Source organism: Lithobates pipiens, unplaced genomic scaffold, assembly GCF_037356315.1.
Source record: "Lithobates pipiens isolate NorthernLeopardFrog02 unplaced genomic scaffold, aLitPip1_a1.2 Scaffold_13, whole genome shotgun sequence".
Lineage (NCBI taxonomy): Eukaryota > Metazoa > Chordata > Amphibia > Anura > Ranidae > Lithobates > Lithobates pipiens.
In genome coordinates, this window is record NW_027507718.1 from 22830815 (window position 1) to 22847246 (window position 16432).

At 45.4% G+C, this 16432-nt stretch overlaps 1 protein-coding gene across 1 annotated transcript in view; it reads right to left on the reverse strand.

Moving 5' to 3' along the window:
- Positions 1 to 16432, reverse strand: part of PCSK5 (proprotein convertase subtilisin/kexin type 5) — a 628432-nt gene that overhangs the window by 69010 nt on the left and 542990 nt on the right. Inside the window, exon 24 of the mRNA XM_077474911.1 lies at positions 13219 to 13287. Coding sequence (XP_077331037.1) covers positions 13219 to 13287 — 69 coding nt within the window. The remainder of the gene's footprint in view (positions 1 to 13218; positions 13288 to 16432) is intronic.

The following is a 16432-nucleotide window of genomic DNA, read 5'->3' on the forward strand; positions in this document are numbered from 1 at the left end:
GGCATCACTGATTGGCATGCATTATTGTTTGGCACTGATTGGCATCCATTAGTACAATACAATACAATGCCACCTATCAGTGCCCATTCGTGCTGCCTATCAGTGCCCATCCGTGCCACCTATCAGTGCCCATCCATGCCACCTATCAGTGCCCATCCATGCTCATCCGTGCCGCCTATACATGCCCATATGTGCCGCCTATCCATGCCCATCCATGCTGCCTATCCATGCCAATCTGTGCCACCTATCAGTGCCAATTTGTGGCACCTATCAGTGCCCATCCGTGTCGCCCATCAGTGCCCATCAGTGCCACATATCAGTGCCCATCAATGCCACCTCATCAGTGCCACCTCATTGGTGCCTATCAGTGCCGCCTTATCAGTGCCCGTCAGTGAAGGAGAAAACTTACTTATTTACAAAGTTTTAAAACTGAAACAAAAAAAATTATTTTTTTTCAAAATGTTCGGTCTTTTTTATTTGTTTAGCAAAAAATGTAAAACCGCAGAGGTGATCAAATACCACCAAAAGAAAGCTCTATTTGTGGGAACAAAATGATAAAAATTTTGTTTGGGCCCCTCACCTACAGTTCTCCCGGCCCTCCCCATTCGAACAGATAATCCTGGAAGGAAGGAATCGCAGGGGGCTGATTTCAGACATTTACCGCATCCTCAACACACACCATTTTCAAATGAGGGGTAAACACTCATATATGAAACGCTGGGAGAGGGAACTGGGTGAGGAGCTCCCCCTTGAGGCTTGGCAGGGGGTATGGCGTCAGGCGGCCAAGTCCTCTCTGTGTACACTGTACAAAGAGAACTCTTACAAAATCCTCCTTTTCTGGTATCAGACCCCAGACATACTCCACAAAATATACCCCTCTACTTCGGACCGCTGTTGGTGATGTCTGAAGGAGCAGGGCTCCCTGTTCCACATTTACTGGGCCTGTCCTCTGATCGCCCCATTCTGGCTTATAACCCGACGGCTGCTCCAGCGTTTATTTGATGTGTCGGTACCACACTCCCCTAAATTTTTCTTACTAGGCCTGTCCCAACCCACACTGACCAGGCCGGATCGGAAGCTCCTTAGGCATGTCCTGACGGCAGCTCGTTGCCTGATAGCCCTTAACTGGAAGAACCCATTGCCTCCGTCCACGGAGGCCTTATACTCCAAGATTAAGGATGTTGAACTCATGGAGAAAATGACTGCCAGGGTGAGAGATAGGCTTGAGGAGAACGACCTGATCTGGGGGAGATGGCGGCTGCTGGAGGACTGATGGCGAACCAGTACGGGTATGGTGATGTAGACCGCTGGCGTTCTATTTCTTTTTCCTTACTTCTTTCTATTCTTTTCTCTCTTACTCTCTTTGTTTATAATGCTGATGGTCCTTGCTTTGTTTTGAATCTGGCGAATAAGCTAGGTAGCAAACCTTGGGTGGCCTCATGGTTGCTGGCACGGATAGCTGACTTACGGTGTCTTCCGTCCGGATGTGCACCCCTGGTCAGACTGCCTAATTTTTCTGCACCTCCCCATACTGTGTTATTTTGCACTGTCTGCTTGCTTTTGACCTCTCACAATTTGGGAGCCATACTGCTGCTACTGTATGCCTGTACTGTTTCTTCTGTCATGCAACTACGAAAAATAAATAAATACAGCATGACTGGGCAATTGTCATTTTCAAGTGCGACAGCGCTGAAAGCTGAAAATCGGTCTGGGCAGGAAGGTGTTTAAGTGCCCTGTATTGAAGTGGTTAAATGGACTGTAGTGCAAATCTTCAAAATGCAAAAAGCACTAAAAATGCATAGGTGTGAATCCAGCCTCAGGGTCCTTACTAAAAAAATACAAATAAAATAATATACATATATATATATTTAATATATAATTAAATAAAAGTTAAAAAAAGTTTAGATCGGTATTTTTTTGCTAGAAAATTATATATAATACAATTATAAATTAAATATAATATATATATTTCATTTATAATTATATTATATATAATTTTCTAGCAAAAAAATATAGATTTAAACTTTTAAGCACAAAGGTCCAGAAAAGGCCTGGTCAGCACGTGGTAAAATTGCTGCAAATACATCTACCAAAGGCAGTGGTGTCAGGCCTTCCTGAATTCTCCTCTGCTGGACTACAAAATACATCCTCCTTACCTAGTGGTGGCGAGGAAAGGTGGAAATATTTTTAGTTCAGCAAAAACTCAGACAGGCCTGACAACACAGTTTTGGAGTTCAGGGCAGCAAAAGCGGCTTTTTTAGCTCACTACAGGAAGTTGGAAGCACACCAGATTTTGGCAGGTTCAACTGGTATTTTCTTATACTTGCAGTAATTTGAAAGAGATAAAACATGGAAGACTGTGCGTGTATTGCAGCTATGTACTCAAGGTTTACTATAAAATACATTCATTGTCATTACCTGACCATTTCATTTCAGTTACATTTACACTTTCCTAGGGTTTGCAATAAATGTACCTGTTAATCACTTGGATGTGTAGGACGGGTGAAGGCCAGTGCCTGATGCTTATTGTGTGTAATAAATGAATGTATCACAGTTTATCTGTTCTCAGCTACCAGACATCACCCAAATTAAAATGATTTATGTATGATTGTTATGGCTCAAAGCCCTATGTATAAATGTCGCCTTGCTCGTCTAACTTGATTTATTCATCTAAGTTAATGAAGGTTGTGAACAGGCTGACACTGGACTTTATCTGCTCTTAATAGGTCAGAAATGTGTTTGCTACATGAAATAAAGGTTTAGACAAAATACCAGTACATGCTCCTGAAAGATTTGCTCAGTGCTGACAGATTATTTTGTACTAATATGATATCAGATGAACCTAGCTGATCAGTTATCGAAACATCCCATGCTGATATGTTGGGAAATAGGCCAATGATCAGCATCAGATCACCAGGGGCTAGTGATATCACTATGTCATGATAAGGTACTATTAGTTCAGGCATATTCCCCAATAGATGCAGCAGTCGTAAAGTGGAAGTTCAAGCAAAAATTGCATTTTATTCTATTAACCACTTCAGCCCCGGAAATTTGGCTGCTCGGTGACCAGAGCATTTTTTGCGATTCGCCACTGTGTCGCTTTAACTGACAATTGCGCAGTCGAGCGATGCTGCACCCAAACAAAATTAACGTCCTTTTTTTCCCACAAATAGAGCTTTCTTTTGGTGGTATTTGATAACCTCTGCGGTTTTTATTTTTTGCGATATAAACAAAAAAAGACCAACAATTTTGAAAATAAAACACAGTGGGGGTTATTTACTAAAGGAAAATCCACTTTGCACTGAAAGTGCACTTGGAAGTAAAGTCACTGTAGATCTGAGGGGGGCATGCAAGGAAAATAAAAAACAGCGTTTTAGCTTGCACATGATTGGATGATAAAATCAGCAGAGCTTCCCCTCATTTCAGATCCACCCATTAGATTTAGAGCGACTGCACTTCCAAGTTCACTTTCAGTGCAAAGTGGATTTTCCTTCAGTAAATGACCCCCAGTATCTTTTACTTTTTGCTATAATAAATAATCCCTCATTTAAAAAAAAAAAAAATTTTTTCCTTAGTTTAGGCTGATATGTATTCTTCTACATATTTTTGGTAAAAAAAATAAATAATGAAATAAGCGTATATTGATTGGTTTGCGCGAAAGTTATATTATCTACAAAATAGGAGATAGATTTATGGTATTTTTATTATTATTATTTTTTTAGTAATGGCGGTGATCTGTGATTTTTATTGGGACTGCGATATTGCGGCGGACAAATCGGACACTTTTGACACATTTTTGGGACCATTGACAATTATACAGCGATCAGTGCTATAAAAATGCACTGATTACTGTGTAAATGTCACTGGCAGGGAAAAGGTGAACACTAGGGGGCGATCAGGGGAATAAATGTGTTACCTAGATGTGTTCTAACTATAGGGGGGATGGGACTGACTAGAAGGAGAGAGAGATTGGTGTTCATACTTAGTATGAACACACAATCTGTCTCCTCTCCTCTGAAAGAAGTAGGATCTGTGTTTTTACACACACAGATCCCGGTTCTCACTCTGTCACGAGCGATCGTGGGTGCCCAGCAGTCATCGCGCTGGGCACTTGCATCGGCTCCAGGCACACGCCCGCGGGCGACTGCCCCTAGTGGCCAAAAGGAGAAGCGACGTAAGGTAACAACGTTTCACCCAGCCGTTCCATTCTGGCGCAGTAAAACTGCGGCGGCTGGTCGGCAACCAGTTAATTATATGTAAAATATTGTTATCTTTGACATTGTTAATTTTATGGCTAGCTGATAGTGTTGCTTAGAAAGTCTAATCAAAGGTAGACAATCAGCTTCTTCCTGTTCTTCAGGAACAACCTTACTTTCTTATTTCTGAATTCTGCATGGGGGCCTTTTACCTCCTGAAAACGTTGTCCTTCTCTGACATATGCCCTGCCCCCACCCCTCCTCTCCTTTTTAGACAGACTTGCCTAGACCTGCTCAGCCCCACCCCCATCCCTTCTCTCTTTCTCCAATCTCCTCCTATCTTCATTGCCTCGTTTTGGGTAGCCGTTTCTCCTGGGGGGGGGGGGGGGGAGGCATTGGAAGTATATTGTGTTTGTTAGAAACTGTACTATAGATGACAATGCAACATGGTGCAGATTTTCTACAGTGTACAACCACCTGGTTGTTTCTGCATAGCACTGTGATGGGCACTGTATGCATGGTGTGGCACTGTGTGCATGGGTGGCACTGTGATGGGCACTGTGTGCATGGTGTGGCACTGTGATGGGCACTGTGTGCATGGTGTGGCACTGTGATAGGCACTGTGTGCATGATGTGGCACTGTGATGGGCACTGTGTGCATGGTGTGGCACTGTGGTGGGCACTGTGTGCATGATGTGGTTGGTACTGTGTGCATGATGTGATGGGCACTGTGTGCATGGTGTGGCACACTCCAAGCTGAGGGAGCTACATGTGAGTTTAAGGCTCTGTTTTCCACTAGTGTGACTTGTCATGCCACAGCCCATGATTTCAATGGCAAACATTTCCATCCATGCGACTTTGAAAAGGTGGCTGCACTACTTTGATGCAACTTTTGATGCAACTTTGATCCAGAGTGTAAAGCTGGACAAATTATGGGATACATTTATGGAATTTTTATTTGTTTATTTATTTTTTACAATAATGGCGGTGATCAACGATTTATAGCATGACTGTGATATTGTGGTGGGAAAACGGATAAAACTGACACTTTTTTGGGAACCAGTGAAACTAATACAGTGATTAATGCTAAAAATATGCACTGTCACTGTACTAATGACACTGGCTGAGAAGTGGTTAACACCAGAGACGATCAAAGGGTTAACGGTGTGCCTAGACAGTGTTTTATTACAGTGTGGGAAGTGCTTTATTTTGCTTTGCAGAGACACAGGATCCATGCCTTCCCTCCAGTCAGAACGGTGATCTGATTTGTTTACATACGTAGACTACCATTCTGCCTCTCTGCAGGATGATCAGCAGGTGCTAGCAGACATCAAGTCCGCTGTACCCACCAATCAGCTCCCGCTATGTATAATCACATTCACGGCCCCTACCCGGAAGTTTAGAATCATGTATATATACCGTGCAAAATGGTACTTAGACATGTAATTTTAAAACAAAACACATGCACTGCACCTAATCTGGACCAAACATAGAGGTTAAAATGATTCATTTGAGGTGACTTTACAACCACATTAATGCATCAAGGAACATAGGTAAAACAGAAAATAAGAATTCTATTTTTTTCTCCCTGCACTTCCTTTTTAAGGAGGAAATTGGATTAAAGGAGGCAGACAATAAGCATTGGGTGCAAGGGGGCAAGCTAAAATTTGAGATCCAAGGTAAAACTGAAATGTTTGACCTATGTACACTGGCACTCCTGTGATTTGGATTTTATTGGAAATTAGTTTTTGTATATGTACCTCTAACCCCCGAAGGAGCTGCTGGTTATTTTTGGGCTTACCGTTACGTTTCGTTCTCCTTGTGACACATCTAGGGGATGTCCCATGGTAGATTGCCCAGTAACTTGAGACTGACAATAGATCCAGTTGAATGGATTTTATATTTGCAAGCGTCAACCATTGAACAGTCTTTTAACTTGGGATCAGAGGGTTGGAAAGCAAAGTTCAGGTACTCTCAATGTCAAAGTCTATAAATGTTAAGGAACTTGCTTACTTTGACTGCATCCAGAGAATAGCCATTCGCAGCTGGATGAACACTCGGGTTGGACAGTCCCTCTCTGACAAGGCCTACCAGCCAACAAGGTGCTTACTCAGAAATAGGGATGAGCCGAACACCCCCCGGTTCGGTTCGCACCAGAACTTTCGAGTGGATCGAAAATTCGTACGAACTTTAGAACCCCATTGAAATCTATGGGACTCAAACGTTCGAAATAAAAAGTGCTAATTTTAATGGCTAATATGCAAGATACTGTCCTAAAAAGGGTTTGGGGACCTGGCTCCTGCCCCAGAGGACATGGGTCAATGCCTAAAATGTTTTTAAAAATGGCCGTTTTGGCGGGAGCACTGATTTTAATGACGATTAAAGTGAAAAAAAAGGGGAAATATTCCTTTAAATATCGTGCCTGGGGGGTGTCTATAGTATGCCTGTGAAGTGCCATGTGTTTCCCGTGTTTAGAACAGTCCCTGCACAAAATTACATTTAACGGAAAAAGTCATTTCAAACTGCTTGCGTTTTTAATGTAATATCTGGTTCGAAAATCATTGAGAAAAATGGCATGGGTAGCCCCCCCTGCCCATTACCAGTCCCTTTGGGTCTTGTAAGGATATTAAGGGGAACCCCGTACCCATATTAAAAAAAGGAAAGACGTGGGGCCCCCAGGCCCTATATACTCAGAACAGCAGTATACAGGCGGTTCAAACAAGACAGGGACTGTGTAGATTTGTTGTGTTAAGTAGAATCTGTTTGTAATTTGAACTGGTACATTTTTAAAGTGTAGCTCCAGTCAAAAGATATATTTTTAAGCTTTTTGGAAAACATAGGGAAGGGTTATCACCCCTGTATAATTTATTTTGCCGTCCGTCTTTTTTCATCTCACTTCCTGTTGTCTCCTTCCGTTTGCAAGTAGGAGACGTTTGTAAGTTGGATGTTTGAAAGTAGGGGTCTGCCCTATATGCTCTGCAGAAATTGCGGAACAAGGTGTTGCCACAACATTGTAAGCCCTCAAAGTGACTCTTGGCGCTAGAGCTAGAACGCCCTGCTGTGAACGATTATATCAAGAATTGTAATTGCATGCCATTGTTGAACAGTGGTAGAAAAATTGACCTTTGGTGGTTGAGGTGCTAGGGCCACAACACTATAAGTCCTCACAGTTACTCTGGGTGGGCACAGGAATGGGCCCTGCTGTGAAATATTATATCAAGAATTGTAATTACATGCCCCTGTTAAACAGGGGCTCAAAAATTGGGCTGCTGGCACTGGTGCTGATGTCATGACACTGCAACCTCTCCCATATACTCTAGTTGTGGTGCAGGAATGAGCCCTGCTGCAAAGCATTGCATCAAAAATTGTAATTAAACGCCCCTGTTAAACAGGGGCTCAAAAATTGGGCCTTAGGCACTGGTGCTGGTGCCACGACACTGCAACCTCTCCCATATACTCAAGTTGTGGTGCAGGAATGAGCCCTGCTGCAAAACATTGCATCAAAAATTGTAATTAAACGCCCCTGTTAAACAGGGGCTGAAAAATTTGGCCTTAGGCACTGGTGCTGGTGCCAAGACACTGCAACCTCTCCCATATACTCTAGTTGTGGTGAAGGAATGAGCCCTGTTGCAAAGCATTGCATCAAAAATTGTAATTAAACGCCCCTGTTAAATAGGGGCTGAAAAATTGGGCTGCTGGCACTGGTGCCAGGACACTGCAACCTCTCCCATATACTCTAGTTGTGGTGCAGGAATGAGCCCTGTTGCAAAGCATTGCATCAAAAATTGTAATTAAACGCCCCTGTTAAACAGGGGCTGAAAAATTTGGCCTTAGGCACTGGTGCTGGTGCCACGACACTGCAACCTCTCCCATATACTCTAGTTGTGGTGCAGGAATGAGCCCTGCTGCAAAGCATTGCCTCAAAAATTGTAATTAAACGCCCCTGTTAAACAGGGGCTGAAAAATTGGGCTGCTGGCACTGGTGCTGGTGCCACGACATTGCAACCTCTCCCATATACTCTAGGTGTGGTGCAGGAATGAGCCCTGCTGCAAAGCATTGCATTAAAAATTGTAATTAAACGCCCCTGTTAAACAGGGGCTGAAAAATTGGGCTGGTGGCATCACCCAGAACCAAAAATGTTCTTCCAACATATCAGCGGAGGAGGAAGAGGATAGACAATCAACATAACAGGACAGTCACTCAGCATCAGCATAGGCAGTCTTCAAGGGATGTGATATTAAAAAAAAAATTATTCGGTTACATCAGCTTCAGGTGCTTGGTAGCTGTGGGTGATCCAAGACTGATTCATCTTGATGAAGGTCAGTCGATCAACTGAGTCGGTGGACAGGTGCACCCTGTGATCGGTAACAAATCCACCAGCAGCACTGAAGGTGCGTTCCGAAAGAACACTGGATGCAGGACAGGCCAGTAGCTCAATTGCATACTGTGCAAGCTCTGGCCAGTGATCCATCCTCAAGACCCAGTAAGCCAGAGGATTTTCGGTGGGAAAGGTGACCAAGTCTGACCTTGCCCCTAGGTATTCCTGTACCATGTAAATCAGACGCTGGCGATGGTTGCGGGAACCGATCATACCTTGGGGCTGCGGACTAAAAAATTGTCTGAACTCATCGGTCAGACGGCCACCTTCTCCACCGCTCCTTCTGACCGATGCCTCAGCAACACGTTGTCCAGGACCAGGAGTTTGTAGCCTTCCAGTCTCTGGGAACTCGTTGCACAGACCTTTCTGCAAGGCCTCCTGGAGATGTCTCATCCTCTACTCCCTCTGCGATGGCAAGATAAGGTCAGCAACCTTACCCTTGTACCGTGGATCAAGGAGAGTGGCCAGCCAGTAATGGTCCCTCTCCTTGATCCGAAGAATACGAGGATCCTTCCGCAGGCTTTGCAGGATCAGGGAGGCCATGCAGCGTAGGTTAGCTGAGGCATTCGGTCCGGAGTCCTCTGGGTCACTAAGGACAACATGATCCGCAGCTACCTCCTCCCAGCCACATACAAGTCCATGGGTTTCTTGGGACTGTAAATCACCCCTACAAGACTGCTGCTGCTGATGCTGAGTGCCAGCCTCCACCTCCATGCTGACACAATCATCCTCCTCCTCCTCTTCCTCCTCCTCGTCCTCTTCCTGTGTGATGGGTGGAATAGCAGGAACACTGTCTGGATAAAGGGGGCCTTGAGAGGCAAGGAAGTCCTCCTCTTCCTGCCTCTGTTCTGCCTCAAGTGCCCTGTCCATTATTCCACGCAGCGTTTGCTCCAACAGGTGGACAAGAGGTACAGTGTCACTGATGCATGCACTGTCACTGCTCACCATCCTTGTGGCCTCCTCAAACGGTGACAGGACAGTGCATGCATCCCTGATCATGCCCCACTGGCGTGGTGAGAAAAAACCGAGCTCCCCTGACCCTGTCCTGGTGCCGTAGTTGCACAGGTACTCATTGATGGCCCTCTGCTGCGTGTGCAGCCGCTGCAGCATGGCCAACGTTGAGTTCCACCTGGTGGGCATGTCACATATAAGGTGGTTCTTGGGCAGGTTCAACTCCTTTTGGAGCTCAGCCAGCCGAGCACATGCATTAAATGATTGGCGGAAATGCACACAGACTTTCCTGGCCTGCTTCAGGACATCCTGTAAACCCGGGTACCTGCCCAAGAACCGCTGCACCACCAGGTTAAGCCACACAGGGCACATGGGTCAGTTGTCCCTGTCGGAGGGCGGAGAGGAGGTTGGTGCCATTGTCGCAAACCACCATTCATGGCTTAAGCTGGCGTGGCGTCAACCACCTCTCGGCCTGCCCCTGCAGAGCTGACAAAATATCTGCCCCAAACAAACCAGCGCAAGCACGGCATGGCATAGTTTTGCCTGCGTACTTGCGTAGCCCCTGGAACGCCTATGGTGCATCACTGGTTCTGAGGACAGAGCACTGGAAGAGGCCATGGAGGAAGAAGAAGAGGAGGGGGTGGAGGAGAGAGGTGTGCCACAACCAATAGTAGCATTTTGGAGGCGTGGTGGCGGAACAACCTCCAACACTACTGCACCTTGTCCTGCATCCTTCCCAGCTGCCAGAAGAGTGACCCAATGGGCTGTGAAAGACAGGCAACGCCCCTGTCCATGCCTGCTGGACCATGAGTCAGCGGTAATATGCACCTTACCGCTGACCGCCCTGTCCAGCGAGGCAAGGACATTGCCTTCCACATGCCGGTAGAGAGCCGGAATCGCCTTCCGTGAGAAAAAGTGGCGTTTGGGGACCTGCCACTGAGGAACCGCACATTTTACCAACTCACGGAAGGGGGCCGAGTCTACCAACTGAAAAGGCAGCAGTTGAAGTTCTAGCAATTTAGCCAAGCTAGCTTTCAACCGCTGGGCATGTGGATGGCTGGGAGTGAACTTCTTTAGACGGTCCAGCAGCTGGGACAGGGAAATTTGCCTGCTATAATCGGACATGGGTGTACTGCTAGCAGAGTGCCCGGAAGCACTTGGCTATGACACACATAATTCTACACCTTCATTCCTCTCAGAGCAGGTTTCAGAGAGGACTGAAGGTCTAGTGAGGTTGGAGATCCCAGCTGATGAGGAGCAAGGAGAGGTCCACTTTGTTCTTTGGTGGGGGTCTTTGAGGTGCGCTTGCCAACGAGCTGCATGGCAGGTCAACATATGTCTGGTCAAGCATGTGGTGCCCAAGCGGCTGATGTTTTGGCCACGCGAGATACGCTTGAGACATATGTTGCAAATAGCAGTGGTGTGATCTGATGCACTCGTCTCAAAAAAGGCCCACACCAAAGAACTTTTAGAGTAACGCGCAGAGGCAGCGCCCTGCACAGGCGGAGCTCTGCGGTGTGATTCAGTCGGTGTGCTGCCCCTAAGCTGGCCCCCGGAGGGCATCCTGCCTCGTTGGACATGTGCCTCCCCCTCCTCCTCTCTCCTACCAGGCACCCACGTGGAGTCAGTGCCCTTATCATCCCCTCCCTCTTTATCGCTGGAGCAAACCTGGCAGTATGCTGCAGCTTGTGGAACATGACTGCCAGATTGCTGTCCTTCTTGAGCATCCCCTCTCTCTGCGCTCACGCTACTGCCTTTCTCTAGCTGAGTATCATCATCAGAGCCTACAAAACACTGGGCATCCTCCTGGAGCATGTACCCAACACTGTGCTCAAAGAGTTCAGGAGACTCCTCAGGAGGACATGGTGGGTCTAGGGAAGGAGTTACTGATGATGACATTGAGAGGAGGGAAGACAATGCGTTGGCAGCTGCTTTGCTAGTACCCTGAGCCAGGGTGAGAGGATGAGGAGGATGAAGAGGGCTTGGTCATCCACTCTACCAAGTCTTCGGCATGATGCGGCTCAACATGTCCAGCTGCCGAAAAGAAGGACAAGCGTGTCCCATGGTCATGTGCTGATGATGACGATGCACCGTGTCCACGACCAGCACTGTTGTCTCTAGACACAGAGCCTGCTTGCCCTCTTTTATTGGCTCGTGCCTGTCTGCCTCTCTTTGTTGGCCTTCCAGACATGGCAATGGCCTGAAGGGAGATGGTAAAACCAGCAATTGGGTAGTGTATATTGTGCTGGAGGCACACAACACCCATTAACTCCTGAAGATGGCTCTAGAGAGAAGAGAAGAGCTATATAGGTGGATATAACGGTGTATAACAGTATATACTGCGGTCAGGGCACGCAGACAACACGCACAATCTCCTACAACTGACTGCAAGCTCTATTACAAAAGAGCAATATAGCTAGCTATGTAGGTGAATATAACGGTGTATACTGCGGTCAGGGCACGCAGACAACAGGCACAAACTCCTGCAGATTGCTAACAGCTCAAGTACAGAAGAGCAAGAACGCAAAATCGGCCAATAATGAACGGTGTATACCGTGTTGAAGGTACACAGAGAACACCCACTAACTCCTACAGACGCCAACACACTACACAAGGCCGCCGCGCTGGCGGCCTTATATAGTGTGGGGTGTGTACTACACAGCCTGAGCTATGATTGGCCACAGGCATCCTGCCTGTGGCCAATCATGGCTCTCCTCGCTGTCGGCGCTGTGATTTGCCAAGCATGCGGGGTCACAGTGCATGCTTGGCCAATCATGAGCCAGCAATGCACTGCGATGGCGCAGTGCACTGTGGGTCGTGAGTGCCACGTGAATTTGGCGCGAATGGCCCATAACGTTCGGTATTCGCCGAACGGGCGAACAGCCGATGTTCGAGTCGAACACGAAGCTCATCCTTACTCAGAAACAAAGTCTTTTATCACTGACGTTGCAGAACACGTAGGGAAACTAAGCTGTAGAACACTTGTAGGATACCTGGATCTTTCAGCCCACTTGGTGATATCCCTCAAGACCAGTTTCTCTCAGTTACTTCAACCCCTCCAGGCTCTTGTTAAGAAAAACCAACCTCACGCGTGGTGTTCTTCTAAAGAGTCCTCCCCTGGAATGCTCGAAGTGCACTGGGTCTCTCCCGGCCTGGAGACAGCACCCATCCACCTCAGAATCCTGCCTTAGTTCCTCCCCCTTGGGCTAGCCAGACCCGAGGCATCAAAGTCGGGTGGAACCGCACCTCAGGCCATAGCCTTCCCAGGGGCTGGTCAGGAGGACCAGGACCACACACTCAGCACAGCATACTGGATCGGAACCCAGAACCACGTGACACCCGTGTCTTAAATACCCTCTCCCAGAGGGCATAGCGGGAGGGCCACTCCCACTGACCTGACTCCGAGAGGGAATAATCCAAGTGCCTAACAAGACCATAGTTCCACGCCTGCTACCAGAGACAGTGCCCCCTTCTGTGTCAGTCAAATAGGCCCAAACCAAACTGTGGTTTGAGTAAAGCTTTAATTTTGAAAACATAGCGCGTGTTCTTCAGGGGCCCGCCACTACATATAATTACAAGTAACAAGGTTTTTTAATTGTTCTATAGACTACTAATACAGGCTACAGCTTCCCCTTGTTCCAATATATTCTGTGCCTGTGGGTACACATTGGTCAATTTATATAGAAACCCACCTGAAGAACACTCTCGACATCCTTCTGCACATGACACACATTCCTCCATGTCAGGATCTTCAACTTCCCCTATAAACATAAACATTTTATTCAATTAAATCGCTTTTGCAACATTTATTGATATGGTAGCATGGTTGATCTAAATTTCTGTTGGCACTGCTCCTAATTTTTAGAATATCAACCTATTCTGCCACGCTTTACAATTTTATAACATCATAGCATACATACAAGGCAAAAAATAAAGTTTCCAACCCATGTCTAAACTGGAACGTGGGGAATAAGCATGTAATGCAAAAGGGCCTGGCATTCCAACACATTGTAAATGCCAATGACTCAGTCCAAGTTTGAGTTCACCACGCTTGACACATCAATCAGCAGATTTTGCTTGATAGCATAATTCATCTCATTATACAAAACTATAACAGCTTAATGTCTACTGAATACATTACCTGTCCTATTCAGTAGTGTTTCCATTGGCAGTTATCACATATTGCTGATTTGTGGGTCTATTAAAGCAGATAAGCATTGCAAATTCTTTAATTATGTATTTAACCAGATGTTGTTGAATTGGGCCAGATGTTAGTGAAGGTGTAGCACAGGTAGGAGACAGTATGGTGAATGAGGGCAAACATTGTCAAGAAAAGCAAACGATTGGGTTTCCAGTTATTTTGAGTGACTGTAGGATGACTGGATTTTTAAAAATGATGAAAGGCATTATAATAGTGTAATTGAATTTCATATTTTGATTTACGCTTAATGAGATACAATTGCAAGGAAATTATAGTGATATACAGTTGTGCTCATAAGTTTATATACCCTGGCAGAATTTATGATTTCTTGGCCATTTTTCAGAGAATATGAATGATAACACAAAATCTTTTCTCTCACTCATGGTTAGTGTTTGGGTGAAGCCATTTATTATCAATCAACTGTGTTTACTTTTTTAAAATCATAATCACAACAGAAAATACCCAAATTACCCTGATCAAAAGTTTACATACCCAGTTAATACCATGCATTGCCCCTTTAACATCAATGACAGCTTGAAGTCTTTTGTGGTATTTGTGGATGAGGCTCTTTATCTTCTCAGATGATGGTAAAGCTGCCCATTCCCCTTGGCAAAAAGCCTCCAGCTCCTGTAAATTCTTGGGCTGTCTTGCATGAACTGCACGTTTGATATCTCCCCAAAGTGGCTCAATGATATTGAGGTCAGGAGACTGAGATGGCCACTCCACAACCTTCAATTTAATCTGCTGTAGTCAATGACAGGTCGACTTGGCCTTGTGTTTTGGTTCATTGTCATGTTAGAATGTCCAAGTACATCCCATGCGCAGCTTCCTGGCTGATGAATGCAAATGTTCCTCCAGTATTTTTTTTATAATGTACTGCATTCATCTTACCATGAATTTTGACCAAATGTCCTGTGCCTTTGTAGCTCACACATCCCCAAAACATCAGTGATCCACCTCCGTGTTTCACAGTAGGAATGGTGTACCTTTCATCATTGGCCTTGTTGATTCCTCTCCAAATGTAGTGTTTATGGTTGTGGCCAAAAAGCTCAACTTTGGTCTCATTACTCCAAATGACTTTGTGCCAGGAGGTTTGAGGCTTGTCTCTATGATGTTTGGCGTATTGTAAGTGGGATACTTTGTGGCATTTGTGTAGTAATGGTTTTCTTCTTGCGACTCAACCATGCAGCCTATCTTTCTTCAAGTGCCTCCTTATTTTGCATCTTGAAACAGCCACACCACATGTTTTCAGAGAGTCCTGTATTTCACCTGAAGTTATTTGTGGGTTTTTCTTTGCATCCTGAACAATTGTACTGGCAGCTATGCCTGAAATTTTACTTGGTCTACCTGACCGTGGTTTGGTTTCAACAGAACTACCTTTTCCCGCAGATCTTTTGACAATTCTTTTGCTTTCCCCATGACTCAGAATCCAGAAATGTCAGTGCAGCACTGGATGAAAGATGCAAGGGTCTGTCAAGAGTCCAGAAACTCATTGACATTTTACACACACAGACAAATTACAAGCAAACAGATCACAGGTGAGGATGGTTTAATAGCCATTCAGACTCCTTTGTGTCAACTTGTGTGCATTTTATCAGGCCAAAATCACCAGGGTATGTAAACTTTCGATCAGGGTAATTTGGGTAATTTCTGTTGCCATTATGATTTTAACAGGTTCCCAACCAGCGCACACCGATGTACATCGGCAGAATGGCACGGGCAGGCATATTGGCGTACAGGTAGGTCCAATCTCTAATGCCGCCCTGCCATCACGAGCGCGCCACCGGCGACGCGCTCGCACGCTGGTCAGGGCCCCCGTAAGTCCAGTCGCGGGTCCCGTGGACTCGATCGCCACGGGAATACCCGCGATCGTCTCATGGGGTGGCTGAACGGAGAGATGCTGTTGTAAACAGCATCTCACTGTTCTGCCTAGCAACTAGTGACGCTAATCTCTGCTCTATGTGATTGGAGCAGAGATCAGTGTTCACTAAAAGAAAGCCCAGCCCCCAACAGTTAGTAACATACCCCTAGGAACACTTAACCCCTGCACTGCCACTCACTGGTTAACCCCTTCACTGCCAGTGTCATTTACACAGGAATCACTGCATTTATATAGCAGTGATTGCTGTATAAATGACAATGGTCCCAAAAATGTGTCAAAAATGTCTGATGTGTCCGCCATAATGTCGCAGTCATAATAAAAATCGCTGATCGCCGCCATTACTAGTAAAAAAAAAAATTATTAAAAAAAATGCCATAAAACTATCCCTTATTTTGTAAACGCTATAACTTGAGAAGAATATGTATCGGCCTAAACTGAGGTAAAACATTTTTTTTATATATTTTTGGGGGATATTTATTCAAACAAAAAGTAAAAAATAATGCGTTTTTTTCAAAATTGTCGCTGTATTTTTGTTTATAGCGCAAAAAATAAAAACCGCAGGAGTGATCAAATACCACCAAAAGAAAGTTCTATTTGTGGGAAAAAAAAAGACATCAAATTTGTTTGGGAGCCACGTCGCACGACTGCGCAATTGTCAGTTAAAGCGACGCAGTGCCGAATCGCAAAAAGTGGTCTGGTCTTTGACCAGCAAAATGGTCTGGGGCTGAAGTGGTTAAAAGAGTAAACACAGTTGACTGATAATAAATGGCTTCAGCCAAACACTAACCATGAGTGAAAGAAATGTTTTTGTGTTATCATTCAT